At 48.0% G+C, this 19,809-nt stretch overlaps 1 protein-coding gene across 1 annotated transcript in view; it reads right to left on the minus strand.

Annotated features, from left to right (window-relative positions):
- Window positions 1–19,809, minus strand: part of LOC141082416 (uncharacterized) — a 197,179-nt gene that overhangs the window by 5,559 nt on the left and 171,811 nt on the right. Inside the window, exons 5-6 of the mRNA XM_073566356.1 lie at window positions 2,636–2,733; window positions 2,347–2,437 (exon numbers count right to left, since the gene is read on the minus strand). Of these exons, the coding sequence (XP_073422457.1) occupies window positions 2,347–2,437; window positions 2,636–2,733 (189 nt within the window). The remainder of the gene's footprint in view (window positions 1–2,346; window positions 2,438–2,635; window positions 2,734–19,809) is intronic.

A 19,809-nucleotide genomic window follows, 5' to 3' on the forward strand; every position in this document is an offset into this window, starting at 1 on the left:
CCACACAGCACAGTGAGTATCTGTAGCCTCTATACAGGCCACTCACTGATTCCAGGATTGTAGACACCTGTGATGATAATTAGTGGACACACCGCGATTTATCATGTCCCTTTTGTCACATTTTCAGGGGTACCACCATTTCTGTCCAGGCCTATGTCATGAGGTTTATTTATTTTTAAATTCTGTTTAAGCATGGCTGAAAAGCAATGTCTGACTTTCATTTGTTCATTTTCATAGATTTTTGATAGATTATTACTTTTGTCAGATTCAAGTTATTTCTGTGACTATTGTGGGTTTTTCTGTCATTAAACGAGGGGTAACAACAATTTTGACCCCGTGTGTATAGATTATAACCATCAGTGAATTAATTTATAACATGGAATCACTTTATGGGGATTTCGATTATTCTGGTTTTCTGTCATTTAGTTATATTAGGGCTTCTGCATATGGTGTGTCCAATCTCATCTGGGATCTGTTCCTGCTGTCCAGCTGGAGTAATCTGCTCCCTACTTCAGCCAATTGGAAAGTACCACACCCTACTAAAGCGCAAAGCACATGGCCGGAATCTGCCAGATACAGCGCTGTTCTCCTCTGGTTCAGTCCTCTGTGCTCAGCTTGCGGCTTGTGTATTTGTTTCCTGCTGTGACCGTGGCCCGTTTACTGACTACTCTTGTGTCTTCTGATTCTGTATTCTGTCCTTCTGGTTCTGACCCAGCTACCTGACTATTCTTCTTACCATCTAACACCACAGAATAGCAGGTAACACCATGGTCCAAGCCTAGGGGTCCCAGTGTAAGTCCAGATTCCATGTAAGGGTGTTATAGGGCGATGAGCAAGGCAATCCTTGGGATATGGAAAGCAGAGAAGATAGGGCCAACCAGCAAAATGTCACCGGTGATGGCGGCGCCTGCGCAGTAGCATCTATAAGTAAGAGATAGAGGTTACTGGACAGGAGCCGCTGGTGACATTTTGCTGGATGTAATGTTTTTTCTAAGCCTCACAATAGCCACAATATTATAGGCATTATCACCAATAATATCAATGCTATTATATGCATTATGTAATAATGGGGGCAGGTCAGTGAGGGGTCAGCGACCTGTCATAAGCCAATACAGATGAATATGTAATCAGAGCACCACATAAAGCCCCGCCCACAGCCCCGCCCCAGAGCACGAGAATCTCATTAACTGAAAACCACAAATACAGATTACACAACAGTAAACCAGAGTTACCCTCATTTATGGTGGACCATTGGAGCTACTATGAATCCGGAGCAGAAGATTAGAGAAAATAATATTGCTCCCCATTTCAGGAGAGATTGTGCAGTAATCTGAATTCCTTAGGATCAAAAACAATGTAATTTATGACGTGGAGTGACTCCATGACACCAGGGCTGGAGCCAACACATCTCCTGCAGGCGGGAATAAATGTATATTACAGCCACCAGCTACGCACAGCTTAGAGATCTATCATGGCACAGGTGGAATGTTTGTCCTGGAGATTATCACAATCCTCCTTGAAGTTAGTTGGTTTTAATACAAATTGAAAAGTCAGGATAAAGGGAAACTCTGCTGTTATTGGACAGAAATTCACACTTGGCCTCACTGCAAATTTACTGTTGTCGCTCATAAAAGGGAAGTTTGGCCAGAAAGACTGGACCTGGTCTTGTAGGAACCATGAGACATTCAGCAGCACAGAAGGGAGATTCATCCGATAAGATCTCAGGGATCTAGGAAGCCAACAGCATCATTACCCTCCGCTTTCTCTTACAGGCCCAGCATAAGATTTTTCTTCAAGTGATTTTCTATTTTGTCAGCACATTCTACGTACGCTGTCATTTGGCTTTATAGTTTAGAAGACTCTGGTCGTTACCTGTCTAATTCTTGTCTCTTTGTCTTGAGAATAAACTTTAGGATTTCTATGCAGCCGCAGCTCCGGTCCCGAGTAGCGGCGGAAGCGCCGCATGTTGATGCGAGAGATTCGTACAAGTTTCTTGCATCACACACTGTAGTGTGATTCCGGCCTAACTTTGAGTTCAGTGTGACTCTTTAAGCACGCACTCGGCCTATATTGGTCAGGTACAAGCAATCATATAGATCTCGCTTTAAGGGATCACCCTCACACTAATCCCAGGGGGTAGGTGGATCCTCCAGATTGTAAGTTCTATAGAAAAGGGCTTTCAATGCCCAAAGTCATTTGAACAGTTTTGGGTGGAGGAGAATGTTGTGGTCTAGAGGCAAAATGGTGATCATGGTAATACGGCCGGACTACACCACCGATAAAGCAGCCACAGCCGGTGACTGAGAGGAATCTGTGACTTCTCTGCATTCAGTGGTTACTACTCACCTGGGTAGTCATATGTGGGAATCTCCTCTTTACACCACTCATCACCCCTCACATATGTCTCTGTAGTATTAATATGGGACAGATCTTCACCCTGAAACAAATATTGTAAAAGTCACAGACAGATGGAGAAGTCCCATCTATGATCAGCTCTAATCCTGCCATCTCCACCGTTCTCATTACACAAGTATAAAACATATAATACTGGTGGATAAAACAAGACTGAGCAAAAGACCTTCACAGCCGTCTACACATCATAGGGGAGATCTCCTGACACCTTCTCTCCATCTACCTGATGATCCTGAGGAGCATTGGGATCTTCTTGTTTACAGTCCTGTGGAAGAAGAGGACGGGGACATCTCTCTGGTGTTGTCCTCTTACTGGATAGATCTGGAGGAAACACATCCAGGGACTGAATTCATTCTCTACATACAGATAATTATAGGCCGTGTGTATTTAGTCCTGTCTATTACCTGGAGATGTGAGGGGCTGGGGAACCTCCATTATGAAGTTCTTGTACAGATCTCTGTGTCCTTCTAAATACTCCCACTCCTCCATGGAGAAATAGACGGCGACATCCTGACACCTTATAGGAACCTGACACATACAATGATACCATCATCCCCCCGATCCCTTCATAGTGTTACTGTATAATGTCCCAGCATTCCCAGCAGTGTCACCTCTCCAGTCAGCAGCTCAATCATCTTGTAGATGAGTTCTAGGATCTTCTGGTGATTGATGTCCTCATGGATCAGGGGGTGAGGTGGAGGCCCCGTGATTGTGCTCAGGGGTCTTCCCCATCCCTCAGACACAGGGTCCTGACAGCGATCACTAGAGGTCTTCCTCACCACTGTGTAATCCTGGTTATGGAGAGACACATTAATCTCACTACAGACATTTCCAGAGTCCTCACCTCTCCAGTTCTGTCCATCTGTTATTCCCATAGATAAGAGTGATGTAATGTGACGTCATCAGAATCTCTCACCTCTCCAGTGAGACGGAAGAGGATCTCTAGGGTGAGGTGTAACATCCTCTCCGCCATCTTGTCTCTGTCCATATCCATCCTTGATGGGGAAATCAGGAAAATTCTCTTCTGTAGAAGATCTTCACTGAGAGGATCCGATATTGTAGAGACCTGAATGAGAAGAAGATGATCCGATGTAACATCATAAGAATCCTGTGTAATAATACAATTACTGGAGATAATAAGGGAAACATATGAGGAGATTTATTATCTTACAGGGTTTAGTTTTCTTCCCTGACATCTACTAATAAAACCTATATATTTAGGCCACAGACAACAAGCAGTTTCCTCCTCGGAGTCGGCAGCTGAACACGTTCCTCATAGACTCATCTTCCATAACGCTAATTCTCGTCTCATTACCGACACTGGAATCGGCATTAGCAATACTGCAGGAGAGATTCATTACACGCGACATGAGAAATAACTCCTTCATGATGAGGACGACATCTTCATCTTCTACTGCGGCTCTAGAGACAGATTTGGCCAGAGTCGGTCACTGCCTCCATCCCCACCGGCCGTCTATATGAAGGTTTCCCGTCTTCCCCGCACTGGAATCTTCTATCTATATGTAATATATGGGTACAACCCCAAGAACACAGTCCCAACAGAGAGGCCTAGTGGGGGAAACATCATACTTTTGTATGGGTGCTTTTCTGTAAAGGGGACAGGACAACTGCAATGTATTGAAGGAAGGATGGATGGGGTCATGTACCGGGAGATTTTGGCCAACAACCTCCTTCTCTGAGTAACAGCATTGAAGATTTGTTGAGGCTGGGTCTTCGAACAGAACAATGACCCAAAACACAGAGACAGGGAAACTAAGGAAAGAATAACACAGGGACCGAAAGGGTTAATAGGACTCACAGGAGGAACCGGCCCAGAAAGCAGAAGGTCCAGGAGCGTCTGCCACATATATGACTGCTCTGTGTGCACAGGACCTGTGATGAGGTCACAGGAGGGGAGGAGTCAGGGGTCACATGATCAGGGGCCTCAGTGTGTGCAGGACTCTGCTGTGCTGGTTGTCATGGTGTTGGATGAGGGGAAGTTTATGTGTGGGGTCAGGAGGGGTTTACAGGGTGGATGTAGCAGAGCCCTGTGTGTACGAGGTGTACGGAGAGGAGCCGTGTGTGTACGAGGTGTGCGGAGCCGTGTGTGTACGAGGTGTACGGAGCGGAGCCGTGTGTGTACGAGGTGTACGGAGCGGAGCCGTGTGTGTACGAGGTGTACGGAGCAGAGCCGTGTGTGTACGAGGTGCACGGAGCGGAGCCGTGTGTGTACGAGGTGTACGGAGCGGAGCCGAGTGTGTACGAGGTGTACGGAGCGGAGCCGTGTGTGTACGAGGTGTACGGAGCGGAACTGTGTGTGTACGAGGTGTACGGAGCGGAGCCGTGTGTGTACGAGGTGTACGGAGCGGAGCCGCGTGTGTACGAGGTGTACGGAGCGGAGCTGCGTGTGTACGAGGTGTACGGAGCGGAGCCGTGTGTGTACGAGATGTACGGAGCGGAGCGTGTGTGTACGAGGTGTACGGAGCGGAGCCGTGTGTGTACGAGGTGTACGGAGTGGAGCCGTGTGTGTACGAGGTGTACGGAGTGGAGCCGTGTGTGTACGAGGTGTACGGAGCGGAGCCGTGTGTGTATGAGGTGTACGGAGCGGAGCCGTGTGTGTACGAGATGTACGGAGCGGAGTCGTATGTGTACGAGGTGTACGGAGCGGAGCCGTGTGTGTACGGAGAAGAGCCGTGTGTGTACGAGGTGTACGGAGCGGAGCCGTGTGTGTATGGAGCGGAGCCGCGTGTGTACGAGGTGTACGGAGCGGAGCCGCGTTTGTGTGGACCCCTCTGTGTACCCCCAGCTCCAGTCGCAGACCCCGCATCTCACACTGTATACACCTGTATACCCCCAGCTTCGGTCACAGACCCCTCTGTGTACACTGTATACCCCCAGCTTCAGTCTCAGACCTCTCAGTGTATGCTGTATACACCTGTATTCCCCCAGCTTCGATTGCAGACCCCTCAGTGTGCTCTTTATACACCCGTATACCTCCAGCTTCGGTCACAGACCCCGCATCTCTCACACTGTATACACCCGTATACCCCCAGCTTCGGTCACAGACCCCTCTGTGTATGCTGTATACACCTGTATACCCACAGCTTCGGTCCCAGACCCCTCTGTGTACTCTGTATACACCCGTATGCCACCAACTTCAGTCGCAGACCACTCTGTGTACACTGTATACACCCGTATACCCCCAGCTTCGGTCACAGACCCCTGTGTACACTGTATACACCCGTATACCCCCAGGTTCGGTAGCAGACCCCTGTGTATGCTGTATACACCTGTATACCCCCAGCTTTAGTCACAGACCCCCCTGTGAGCGCTGTATACATCCGTATACCCCCAACTTCAGTCGCAGGCCCCTCTGTGTATGCTGTATACACCCGTATATCCCCAGCTTCGGTCGCAGACACCTCTGTGTACGCTGTATGTACCTGTATACCCCTAGCTTCAGTTGCAGACTCGGTTGCATACCCCTGTGTACGCTGTATACACCTGTATACCCCCAGCTTTGGTCACAGACCCCTCTGTGTACGCTGTATAGACTTGTATACCCCCAGCTTCGGGCATAGACCCCTCCGTGTATGCTGTATACACCCGTATATCCCCAGCTTCGGTCGCAGACCCCTGTGTACGCTGTATACACCCGTATACCCCCAGCTTCAGTCGCAAACCCCTGTGTATGCTGTATACACCCGTATACCCCCAGCTTCGGTCGCAGACCCCTGTGTACTTTGTATACACCCGTATACCCCCAGCTTCAGTCGCAAACCCCTGTGTATGCTGTATACATCCGTATACCGCCAGGTTTGGTCACAGACCCCTCTGTGTACGCTGTATACACCCGTATAACCCCAGCTTTGGTCGCAGACCCCTGTGTACTCTGTATACACCCATATACCCCCAGCTTCGGTCACAGACCCCGCACATCTCACACTGTAGAACTGACGCCGGACACACACGGTAAAACTGCGGTCGTCGGTCTCTCATCTCTCGCACTTATACTGATAACATAAGATGGAGTCAGACGAACCCTCCTACAAAACGTGAGAACAAAGTCATTACTACAGGACTGTGTGAGAAAGGGATTTATTCTACAAGAAACGCTGGGGCCACAAATGAGAATAACATAATGTCGTTCATCTTCTCTTTCACCATAGATATTGGCAGTGAGGGCGACTTCCACTTTGCCGCAATGTGGATTTAGTGGCCATACATAAGTAGTTTACTAGCTTCTGAAAGCTTTCTGGAAGCCGGGAAGGCCTGGTTCCCAGTAAAAGGGTAGAAGGTTCCAGATCAACCGGTCCACCATACATCTGTGCTATCAGAAGCTTCACCTTCTCCCAAAGCTCAGAAACCACCGTACAAGTCCACCAAATATGTCTCATGTCACCAGATATTCCACAGCCCCTAAAACAGTCTCCCGAGATTTTAGGAAAAATGCTGTGAATTTTTTCCGGTACATAATAGACTCTGTGCAATAGTTTTAAGGAGGTCTCCACAAGGGAAGTCTGGTGACTACCTCATGATAGGGTGTCACAGCTACGATACCATTCATCAATTGACTGTTCAAACCCCAGATCCTCCTCCCACTGTAACATATACTTCAATTTTTTATCATTTTGTGGAGAATTTATAGCATAGTAGATCAATGAGATCGTTCCCCTGCCCAAAGGGTCATTTAGACATTTTTTTCACAACTGGTTCCCCTGAGAGTAGTACCGCTCGGGAGGATCTGCTTTGCAAAGTGGAAGATCTGGTTCAGTTGCATTACCTCCCTAACTGGAGGTTCAAATGTTTGAACAAATTCCTGTCTGTCAAGTAAGATATTAAATGGGGAACACAAATGTTTAAGTATATGAATACCTTTCAGCTTCCACCAAGAAAAAAATTGTGGCTCAAGGCCTGGCGGGAACATGGGGTTTTGTAATATAGCTGTCAGGGGAGAAGGGCTTGATTGTAAGTTATATCTAAACCGGACTTTACTCCAAAGAAGCAACGAGTGGACTGTAAAAGGAGCCACATTCATTAACCCCCGTGGAAGTCGGTCTGTGGTCCACATTAGGCCTGATAAAGAGAATGGTTTGGAGAGAAATGATTCCAGAATAACCCATCTCGGACTATTGGGATATGAACACGCACTTATTAATGGAGCAATCTGTGCCGACTTGTAATAAAGTGTAAAATTAGGGAGGGATAAACCCCCTTCTTTTCTGTGACGGAACATAAGTTTTTGCACAATTCTGGGTTGTTTTCCTAGCCAAAGAAACTTAGACATCGTACAGTGTAAATGAGTGAACGTTCTGGCTGGTACCATAATTGGGAGGGACCTAAATAGATATAAGAAGCGAGGCAGTGACACCATTTTTAATGCCTGTGTTCTGCCGGGCCAGGATAACTTTGAGGAAGCCCATCTATCCAGACCCCAGACCTGAATATCATTGAACATCTGTGGGATGATTTGAAGCGGGCTGTCCATGCTCGGCGACCATCAAACTGAACTGAACGGGAATTGTTTTGTAAACAGGAATGATCACAAATACCTTCATCCAGGATCCAGGAACTAATTAATAGCTACAGGAAGCGACTAGAGGCTGTTATTTTTGCAAAAGGAGGATCTACGAAATATTAATGTCACTTTTATGTTGAGGTGCCCATACTTTTGCACCTGTCAAATTTTGTTTAAATGCAGATTGCACATTTTCTGTTAGTACAATAAACCTCATTTGAATCCAGAAATATAACTGAGTCCATCAGTTATTAGATATATGAAACTGAAATAGCTGTTGCAAAAACCAAAATTGTTATAAAGAAAAAAGGCTAACATTAATAGGGGTGCCCAAACTTTAACATATGACTGTACATACATACACACTTTGAGCTTTATATATTAGATAGATATATATATATATATATATATATGTTTTATTATTCTTTTTGCCTAAAATACAAAGGCCATGTGTGATCTTAGAGGTTCGGCCTTTTAGAGATCATTTCATCTTCATCTTACTACTGCTCACAATAACGGTCATTTTGACCAGGGGCGCCCACACTTTTACATGCCGCTGTCAATGCTTCATCCCGCTGGTGCTCAATATTTAATAGGGTCTTACTATTAAACTTAATGAAAAGTTCGGTGAATTTCTTTGAGCTGCTATTACTAGAGATGAGCGAATATCGTCGGAGAAGTTGTTATTGGCTAATATCGCTTAACGAATAGCTGCATCGGGACCCCGGATCCCTGGAGCGCTCCCGATAATCAGCTGCATGTGTCGCCCTCCATGCAGGTGCTGTGACTATCACACAGCGCGACACACGCAGCTGATTATCGGGAGCGCTCCAGCACACTGAGTCCTGGACACACTGAGGCCCCTGATCATGTGACCCGTGACTCCTCCCCTCCTGTGACCTCATCACAGGTCCTGTGTGCACAGAGCAGTCATATATGTGGCGGACACTCCTGGATCTTCTGCTTTCTGGGCCGGTTCCTTCTGTGAGTCCTATTAACCCTTTCGCTCCCTGTATTCTCTTTTGTGACAGGACAATATCTGAATTCGGATAGTGTGACAGGAATTTAAGCAATGTGGAAGGAAGAAATGACAATTTTACTTTTTTCCTCACAAAAATGTGACTTTACCCCAAAATTGTCAGCGTAACAAATCCTTATTTTCCACTGTAGTTTGTAGACTCCATATACAGATCCCTTAAGTGTGAAAAGAGCTGAATTCCCCACTTAAGTTATTGCATTTTGGAAATTGCCCCCACTGGGAATTTATCTCCAGGTAAAGGCACAATTGTGTCTCCATGGGGGTTGTGCTCACAGCCCAACATCGTGTGGCCTCCAAAGAAATGCCACCCCGCACCATTACTGACCACTGCCAAACCGGTCATGCTGAAGGATGTTGCAGGCAGCAGATCGCTCTCCACGGCGTCTCCAGACTCTGTCACGTCTGTCACATGTGCTCAGTGTGAACCTGCTTCCATCTGTGAAGAGCACAGGGCGCCAGTGGTGAATTTGCCAATCCTGGTGTTCTGTGGCAAATGCCAAGCGTCCTGTACGGTGTTGGGCTGTGAGCACAACCCCCATCTGTGGACCTCGGACCCTCAGACCATCCTCATGGAGTCAGTTTCTAACCGTTTGTGCAGACACATGAACATTTGTGGCCTGCTGAAGATTATTTTGCAGGTCTCTGGCAGTGTTCCTCCTGTTCCTTCTTGCACAAAGGTGGAGGTAGCGGTCCTGCTGCTGGGTTGTTGCCCTCATACGGCTCCCTCCACATCTCCTGGTGTAGTGTCCTGTCTCCTGGTCGTGCCTCCAGCCTCTGGACACTACGCTGATGGGTCGCCCTCCCAGGGCTGTGGGGTACTCGGTATCGGGCCGGTGTCATGGGGATGTGTCACAGCAGCGGTGACCCGGTCCGTGGCCCTGGGCGCCCAAGCAATGGGGAGATGTAGTTAATGGTGGAATAGTTTGTGACGCCACCCGTGGTGTTTGGTAAATATGGTGTTAGGCCAACGCTGCATACAGATCCGCTGAGACTGATGGTATGTGCAGCTTAGATGGTAAAGCTCCCCACAGGTGGAGCTGTAGTACTAGGGCAGTGTAGATGTAGCTGGCACGGGATGTAGCAGTGCCAAAAGCATAGGGAACAGACAAGACACAGCGGTTGCAGTTTCTGTACCTTTACTGAGTATATGCAGTCCAGAGTCCTGATTACAGATGGTATTTAGCAGGTTAGCCTGGAAGCAGATCATGATTCTCTCTCTGCAGAAGGGCTGTGCAGTCTCCTTCCTAGCGCTTTGTAGTGTGAAGCACTCCAGTACTTAGTTACTCTGAAATGCCTCTCTGCAGATGTTCCTAGAACTTTACTTGTATGACAGACAGCTGTAGCCTCTCTCGGGGACTACTCTCCTGAGTCCTGGCTCTTGCCACAGCTCGCATTGATGTGCCATCCTGGATGAGCTGCACTACCTGAGCCACTTGTGTGGGTTGTAGAGTCTGTCTCATGCTACCACAAGTGTGAAAGCACAACCAGCATTCAAAAGTGACCAAAACATCAGCCAGAAGCATTGGTACTGAGATGTGGTCTGTGGTCCCCACCTGCAGAACCACTCCTTTATTGAGGGTGTGTTGATAATTGCCAATAATTTCCATCTGTTGTCTATTCCATTTGCACAACAGCATGTGAAATTGATTGTCAATCAGTGTTGCTTCCTAAGTGGACAGTTTGATTTCACAGAAGTTTGATTTACTTGGAGTTATATTCTGTTGTTTAAGTGTTCCCCTTATTTTTTTTGAACAGTGTATATAGATTTTTTTTTCTTTACGTTGGAGGGCCCAATTCCAGCTATTGCTGTGGGATCTGTGATTTCTATCTACTCCACTGTGTACAGGATAATAGAGTATAATAAAGTAGTTATGGACGTGACGTAACTAACATTGTGCAGTGACTCTGCTTTCCATATAGTGATGGATATTTCTTGTTGCTGAAACTGTGATTTTTTTCCACTTTAAACCATTTTTAAACCCCTCTGATCAGTGCGATCACACAACATACAAGCCTCTGATGGCTCCGGTGATGCCCTGTACTACTGTAGTGCCGTGTATCATCACTGCCTGTCAGTGTAATACTAACGGCCCCATACACATGAGATCAGAGTTGGCTGAACGGTCATTTGGCAGACGGCGATCTCTCCCGACTCCCCCATACACAGAAATATTCCAGCTTTCCTGTGGTCTGTATGAGAGAGTCGCCTCCAGACTCCTCTAGAGGAGGATTATCTACAGGAAGAACAAACAGATTATCCTCTGAAATTCAGGATGCCGGATCCTTCTCTGCCCTGACATCATCTGTCGGGAGGCCCCCAAATACATTATATGGTCGGCCAAACCCCCCGAAATCAGTGCTTTCATGGAACTTTAGTCTAATGTGTATGGGGGCGTTATAAGGTAACTTATTGGACGCTGCCTCTGGCCTGGCCTAATAGACCTTCATACATTGCAGCCCAGACCCCATTATTAGGCATGTAAGGCCTGTTTCACACTTCAGTTTTTTTGTGTCAGTTAAAATCTGCCAAAATGGCGGAAAGCGGATCCGTTGCTAACTGATGTGAACGGATGCCACCGGACCGTTTTTTTGATGGATCCGATGATTGAAGAATTTTAAAGGAACTGCAGCCTGGGGGGGGGGAGGAGGGGGGAGAGAAAGAAAGAGAGAGAGATTTTTTTTTTCAAGGCACCAGAACAGACTTTAGGGTTACATTTCAGGGTGAGTGAAGTTTTTCGGGCATGTGCAGTGTGAAGTGCGGATCCTTCCGCCCGAAAAAACGTTACATGCTCCGTTCGGGCATGTCGGCAGACGGCAAAATTTTGGCGGATCCGCAAAAAAACGGATCCAACGGTTGGCCGTCCGTCAAGATCCACTGGTAATGCAACTCAATGGGAAAAAAAACAGATCCGCCAAACAAAATAGCGGATCCGTTTTTTTTGCAAAACGGCGGATCTTGACTGATGGACAAAAACTGAAGTGTGAAACAGGCCTAAGTATCAGAGTATCTAGGCCGCCCCATAATATCGAGTACTTGGAGGCGGGGGGCATTCAGTCAAACTCTGTCACACCGTCTTAGATGCCATGTTTGCTTTTCAGGGTTTTTGTTGAAGCCTCATCTGTGCCGTCCCTGCGGTGTACATCTATGTTCTGGGGCCCAAAAAGATTAATTTCTTCTTAATAAATGTTCAACATGTTAAAAATTATAAAATGTGTCTTCTGCTTTTTACATATTTTTTTCTTCTTACAAGAATTGTTGGAGCCAATTTTCTTTAGAAACATTTTAATATCGGCTTTTTCTGGAGTTTTTCTTGTAATATAGGAAAGCCTAAGGTCAGAAATAAACCCCATAAATCACTGTACATGGAGACTTTGGGATCAGATCATTTCTGTCCGTTGTGTTTGTGGAAACAAAAAATCTTTTCTAAAAGCCTCAAACTTCTGTGTGTGACTCAGAGCTGAGATCTAACGTGATAGAAGATTCCAGTGCGGGGAAGACGGGAAACCTTCATATAGACGGCCGGTGGGGATGGAGGCAGTGACCGACTCTGGCCAAATCTGTCTCTAGAGCCGCAGTAGAAGATGAAGATGTCGTCCTCATCATGAAGGAGTTATTTCTCATGTCGCGTGTAATGAATATCTCCTGCAGTATTGCTAATGCCGATTCCAGTGTCGGTAATGAGACGAGAATTAGCGTTATGGAAGATGAGTCTATGAGGAACGTGTTCAGCTGCCGACTCCGAGGAGGAAACTGCTTGTTGTCTGTGGCCTAAATATATAGGTTTTATTAGTAGATGTCAGGGAAGAAAACTAAACCCTGTAAGATAATAAATCTCCTCATATGTTTCCCTTATTATCTCCAGTAATTGTATTATTACACAGGATTCTTATGATGTTACATCGGATCATCTTCTTCTCATTCAGGTCTCTACAATATCGGATCCTCTCAGTGAAGATCTACATAAGAGAGTTTTCCTGATTTACCCATCAAGGATGGATATCGACAGAGACAAGATGGCGGAGAGGATGTTACACCTCACCCTAGAGATCCTCTTCCGTCTCACTGGAGAGGTGAGAGATTCTGATGACATCACATTACATCATTCTTATCTATGGGAATAACAGATGGACAGAACTGGAGAGGTGAGGACTCTGGAAATGTCTGGAGTGAGATTTATTAATGTGTCTCTCCATAACCAGGATTACACAGTGATGAAGAAGACCTCTAGTGATCGCTGTCAGGACCCTGTGTCTGAGGGATGTGGAAGACCCCTGAGCCCAAACACGGGGCCCCCACCTCACCCCCTGATCCATGAGGACATCAATGACCAGAAGATCCTAGAACTCATCTACAAGATAATTGAGCTGCTGACTAGAGAGGTGACACTGCTGGGAATGCTGGGACATTATACAGTAACACTATGAAGGGATCAGGGGATGACGGTATCATTGTATGTGTCAGGTTCCTATAAAGTGTCAGGATGTCGCTGTCTATTTCTCCATGGAGGAGTGGGAGTATTTAGAAGGACACAGAGATCTGTACAAGAACGTCATAATGGAGGTTCCCCAGCCCCTCACATCACCAGGTAATAGACAGGACTAAATACACACGGCCTATAATTATCTGTATGTAGAGAATGAATTCAGTCCCTGTATGTGTTTCCTCCAGATCTATCCAGTAAGAGGACAACACCAGAGAGATGTCCCCGTCCTCTTCTTCCACAGGACTGTAACCAAGTAGATCCCAGTGCTCCTCAGGATCATCAGGTAGATGGAGAGAAGGTGTCAGGAGATCTCCCCTATGATGTGTAGACGGCTGTGAAGGTCTTGTGCTCAGTCTTGTTTTATCCACCAGTATTATATGTTTTATACTTGTGTAATGAGAACGGTGGAGATGGCAGGATTAGAGCTGATCATAGATGGGACTTCTCCATCTGTCTGTGACTTTTACAATATTTGTTTCAGGGTGAAGATCTGACCCATATTAATACTACAGAGACATATGTGAGAGATGATGAGTGGTGTAAAGAGGAGATTCCCACATATGACTACCCAGGTGAGTAGTAACCACTGAATGCAGAGAAGTCACAGATTCCTCTCAGTCACCGGCTGTGGCTGCTTTATCGGTGGTGTAGTCCGGCCGTATTACCATGATCACCATTTTGCCTCTAGACCACAACATTCTCCTCCACCCAAAACTGTTCAACGACTTTGGGCATTGAAAGCCCTTTTCTATAGAACTTACAACCCGGAGTATCTACCTACCCCCTGGTATTAGTGTGAAGGTGAACCTTTAAAGCGAGATCTATATAATTGCTTGTACCTGACCTAATATAGGCCGAGTGCGTGCTTAAGGAGTCACACGGAACACAGAGTTAGATGTCTACTCCTTTCTCAGTAAAGGCTTGCACAGAACTGAAGTTTATTCTCAAGACAAAGAGACAGGAAATGGGTGTCACACAATCTCCTGAGTAGCCAGTGTCAGTCTATGATAGGTCCATTTCAGCTTCACTTCCATATATGGTATCCAGTATCTCAGCTTCTGCATTCCAAGGATTCCTTACAGGGTGTTGTCTGAAGACACAGACGCCATCTTGGTACACCATATGTGAACTGACTTGTATAAGGGTTAATAATTGATTTCATCAGCCATTCTCTCCTTCACATTAGGAGGCGCTGACCGTTACCTGCCCAGATCTGTAACTATAAAGCCAAATGACAGCGTACGTATAATGTGCTGACAAGATAGAAAATCACTTGGAGAAAAATCTTATGCTGGGCCTGTAAGAGAAAGCGGAGGGTAATGATGCTGTTGGCTTCCTAGATCCCTGAGATCTTATCGGATGAATCTTCTCTCCCTTCTGTGCTGCTCAATGTCTCATGGTCCCTACAAGACCAGGTCCAGTCTTTCTGGCCAAACTTCCCTTTTATGATCGACAACAGTAAATGTGCAGTGAGGCCAAGTGTGAATTTCTGTCCAATAACAGCAGAGTTTCCCTTTATCCTGACTTTTCAATTTGTATTAAAACCAACTAACTTCAAGGAGGATTGTGATAATCTCCAGGACAAACATTCCACCTGTGCCATGATAGATCTCTAAGCTGTGCGTAGCTGATGGCTGTAATATACATTTATTCCCGCCTGCAGGAGATGTGTTGGCTCCAGCCCTGGTGTCATGGATTCACTCCACGTCATAAATTACATTGTTTTTGATCCTAAGGAATTCAGATTACTGTACAATCTCTCCTGAAATGGGGAGCAATATTATTTCCTCTAATCTTCTGCTCAGGATCCATAGTAGCTCCAATGGTCCACCATAAATGAGGGCAACTCTGGTTTACTGTTGTGTAATCTGTATTTGTAGTTTTCAGTTAATGAGATTCTCGTGCTCTGGGGCGGGGCTGTGGGTGGGGCTGTGGGCGGGGCTTTATGTGGTGCTCTGATTACATGTTCATCTGTATTGGCTTATGACAGGTCGCTGATCCCTCACTGACCTGCCCCCCATTATTACATAATGCATATAATAGCATTGATATTATTGGTGATAATTCCTATAATATTGTGGCTATTGTGAGGCTTAGAAAAAAATTACATCCAGCAAAATGACACCAGCGGCGCCTGCGCAGTATCATCTATCTCTTACTTATAGATGCTACTGTGCAGGCGCCGCCATGACCGGTGACATTTTGCTGAATGTCATTTTTTTTCTAAGCCTCACAATAACATATTGTGCCCAGCTTGTGTCTCTGGAGACCTCCCCCACCTACCCCCGGAAATTGTTAAGTCCGCTCTACTCAAATGTGTCTGTCACTAAATAAACCAAATGCTTGAATGTGAAAACAGTTCAAAAACGTGGTTCTGTGTGGAAGATTGTAAAGCCGTCATGGAGGCATAAGGCTGGCAGTGATGGGCATTGTGGGTAATAATAGCGGGGATCATGCCTCATTCCTCTCTAGGAACATACACGACATCTTCTCTGGGGTTCTTTCTTGTTTCAGTTACTGGGATGAGTGCAATAAAATGTCGCTCAGTGAGTCTTCTCACATCTTCACATTCTAAAGGATTGGTGGGGACAAAATTTTCAAAAACAAGATTTTCAGTGACCTTTTCCTGATAATCAAGGAAAGTATCTGCATTTCTGACTTTTTTGTATAACACAAAAGAATTATATGTGGCAACCTGAAACAAATACATGACTAACTTTTTATACCAGATATATGATTTTCTTGATGCTTGGTATGGCTGTAGAACCTGATCTGCAAGGTCCACAACCCATATATTTGTTGTAGTCAATGGCAGACAAAGGTTTTGGAGTAGTGGATCCCTGTTGGTCTGCAGTGGCCCTTGTGGCATCTGTGTGGATCGAGCTCAGGATAAAAATATCTTTATTATACTTATATTTAAGGGCAAGCAGCTCTCCATTGTGTAAAGCCCCTGACAGCCCCTTTCGGAACTTTTTGCTGACCACTGATTGTGGAAACCCCTGATGGTTTTTTCGAATGGTCCCAGAAGCCCCTAATGTTCAAAACAGACTTTTAAATAGGGGTATGCTGGTGCCGTAGTTGTCAACATACAGATTGTAGCATTTTTGTAAAAATGGAGTCATCAGCTCCCAAGCGATTTTTCCAGATGTCCCCAAATAAGTAGGGCGTGGCTTGAACAGGGCGGTTGGACCAATAGGACTGAAAGAATTGGCCGGAGCTGAGCCTCCCCTGCCCCCCCCCAAGGAGGCATAGGCGGAGGCCAGCATGATGGGGGGGTGGTCGGCTACCAGGGGGAGTACCCTGGAGTGGGGGAGTATATAGAGGAGGGGTGTGGGTGTCCCCTTCCTCTTTGGATCTGGTCCCCCCAAGAAGAAGTCACCTTTACCATGTCTGATGTGGAGCGGGTGTTGGAGCAGCTGCGAGCGGCGGCGCGGTCACAGCCCCCAGGCTGGCTGGCGTCACAGGTGGCCGGCATTGTTCCTGGGACGTCCAGAGAGTCTGCAGCAGCAGCGGGGAGGGAACGGCGCTACAGACAGGTGAGGCATCCCGAGTGGCTCTCACCCGATTCATCCCCCAAGGCCTGGTGACGCCGCCGGAGCCCCTTCGGGGACCCTCCAGGCCGGGCGCAGCGTTCTGTGCCTGTCGCCGCTATCCGGCCTGGGAGGAATCCGCAGGCCAGACGAGGGCCCGCGGCGATGGCTAGGCCGCGGCCTACCTCCAGGCGGGGGGCGGGCCTGTCAGGCGCCGGGCGGCAGCAAGCTCCTGCATCAGCGGGAGGCCGCGGCGGTAACCTCCTCGCCGCGCGGCCTGCCTCCCCCTCCAGCAGGGGGGTGGACATCGGGGAAGCTTCGGCCTGCAGCCTGGCAGGGCTGCCATCATCATCCCCAGGCAGTGGGGGAACACCGAGTGCGGCAGGGGGCCGCGGCGAAGGGGCCCAGCATCGGTGGTCCGCTTCGGGGGCCGCTGCAAGAGGAGGGGGACGTCTCCACACCAGGACCGCGGCCTGCTCCCCTGTGGGGCCGCTAACAGCGATGCCCATGTACAGTGGCGATGGGCTCTTTTCCGGGGGCCTGGAGGCGCAGCGGGGGGCCCTTAGTGCTTCGCTGCAGGAGTCAGCCGTGGATGTGGGAGCAGAACTCACGGTGTCCCGGTCAGCGTCCATTGCTGGGGTCCCGTCATCGGGGTCCCTCGGGGGGCCCAGTCATCATCATTTGACACCTCCTGCGGGGAGTCCCAGAGGTCGACAGCAAGCTGGCGAAGGTACATCCGAGGACCCAGGTTTTCCGGCTGGAGGGCACACAGCCCCCTCGCAGCCCGGTGAATATGGCTCTGTGTCCCCTGTTTGTCATCCAGTTGCAACATCATCCTGGTTGGGTGGGGGGCCGTTGGCGGAATCCCTCGGGGTCAGCGGGGGGTTGGGATCTGGTGGCGTAGCCGCGGCCAGGGGGGTTAGCGATGTGCTTGCGGATATGCGGAATTTGGTGTCACGTCTGGAGCGGGGTCTCGCTTCACCGTCACCAGTAGCAGCTTGGGCACAAGCTGGGAGTCCTGCGGGGCGGAGTGGGTCGGATTTGGCCGGGCGCGCAAGTGAACCGGTGTCGGTGTCGATGCAGACTGAGAAAGAGAAAGAATGTCGCATACACTTGGACGATAGAGCGCATGGGGAGGTATGTTTGTTTTGAGGGTCAGTTGGGGGCTCATTTAAAGAAAGAAGTAAAGGAGTGCATTTGGAAGGACGAGTATGTGGAAATATTTTCCCTCTTGCCATTAGAGAAATTTAATTTGGATAAGGGCAAGAAGGAGGATAGCAAAAAGGAGGATGAAGAGAAGCGTAGATGGCGTCTGATCCCGCAAACGTTCGTTAATTGGCAACAGGCGTTCGCTATTTTGGCGAGCGTCATTGGAGAAAAGTCCCCTGATAATTGCTCGGCGTTATTTTGACGCCATAGGGGAGGCCTATAGGGTGTACGGGGGTCAGGCTTGTTTGCGCTATGATGAGCAATTTCGGCAGAGGAAGGCCGTCCGTCCGGCTATCCGTTGGGACCAGAAGGACATTGGGCTGTGGATGCGGGTCATAGCTCAAAATAAATTTGGTAGCTCCTTTCATGGGGGGGCTGGGAGTACCAGCAGGAGTAGCGGCAGTTCTGGCGTCTCAGGAGGGGGCGGGCAGGTTCAAACGGGAAATCATAAGTTGGGGGTGTGCTGGCAGTTCAACGACGGCCCATGTAAATTCGGGGCGAACTGCAAATTTAAACATCTTTGCTCCAACTGCAATAGCGCGTCCCATGGAGCCGCCAAGTGTTTCAAGAAAGGGAAGCCCCGAACCGGCGGTGGTAATTCCCAAGGGGGAGACTCCAGTGAGGCTGGAAAGGATGGTCCCTTATCTAAATAGATATGGGGACAGGGAGAAGTCGGCTTTGCTGTACGCGGGTTTCAAGGACGGTTTTGTTATCCCTCACCCCCCTTTTGCTATTCCGCGGGTTTTAAAAAATTTGCGTTCGGCCTTGTTACATGGTTCAGTGGTTTCAGAAAAGCTGGAAAAGGAGGTTTCGTTGGGCCGTATGGCTGGCCCCTTTGTTTCCCCCCTTTTTCGGATTTGGTTGTTTCTCCTCTAGGAGTGGTTCCGAAGAAAGAGCCGAATAAGTTTCGGCTTATCCAACATTTGTTGTACCCTCGCGGGGGTTCTGTTAACGATGGTATCGATCCGGAAAGCTGTTCGGTGGTTTACTCCTCCTTTGATGAAGCAGCGGGGTGGGTGCGAAAATGTGGTCGGGGTGCCCTTATGGCTAAAACGGATGTGGAATCCGCTTTTCGTTTGCTCCCGGTTCATCCGGATAGCATGAAGTTGTTAGGTTGCTATTGGGAAGGCATGTTTTTTGTGGACAGGTGTCTACCCATGGGATGTTCGTTGTCTTGTGCGTATTTTGAAGCCTTCAGTTCTTTTTTGGAGTGGGTCGTGCGCGATGTTTCCGGTTTTGATTCGGTCATTCATTACTTGGATGATTTTTTGTGCGTGGGCTCCGGGGATTCCGATTGTTGCGAGAGACTGTTACAGGCCATCGAGTGGGTGGCGGAGCGTTTTGGTGTTCCTCTCGCGCCTGAAAAAACCGAAGGCCCCTGTACGTGTTTGCGTTTTTTGGGAATTGTCATTGATACGGTGAATTGGGAGTTCAGGCTGCCTGAGGATAAGTTGGCTGATTTGCGGGCGGAGGTGGTCTGAGCGCGCAGGGTCGAGAAGTTCTCGCTGCGTGATCTCCAGTCGTTGCTGGGAAAGCTCAATTTTGCATGTCGAGTCATGCCAATGGGGCATGTTTTTTCACGTCGTCTGGCCAGTGCGACCGCGGGTGTTCGAGCCC

Source organism: Dendrobates tinctorius, unplaced genomic scaffold, assembly GCF_039654945.1.
Source record: "Dendrobates tinctorius isolate UK_male_01 unplaced genomic scaffold, ASM3965494v1 ptg000017l, whole genome shotgun sequence".
NCBI classification, from domain to species: domain Eukaryota; kingdom Metazoa; phylum Chordata; class Amphibia; order Anura; family Dendrobatidae; genus Dendrobates; species Dendrobates tinctorius.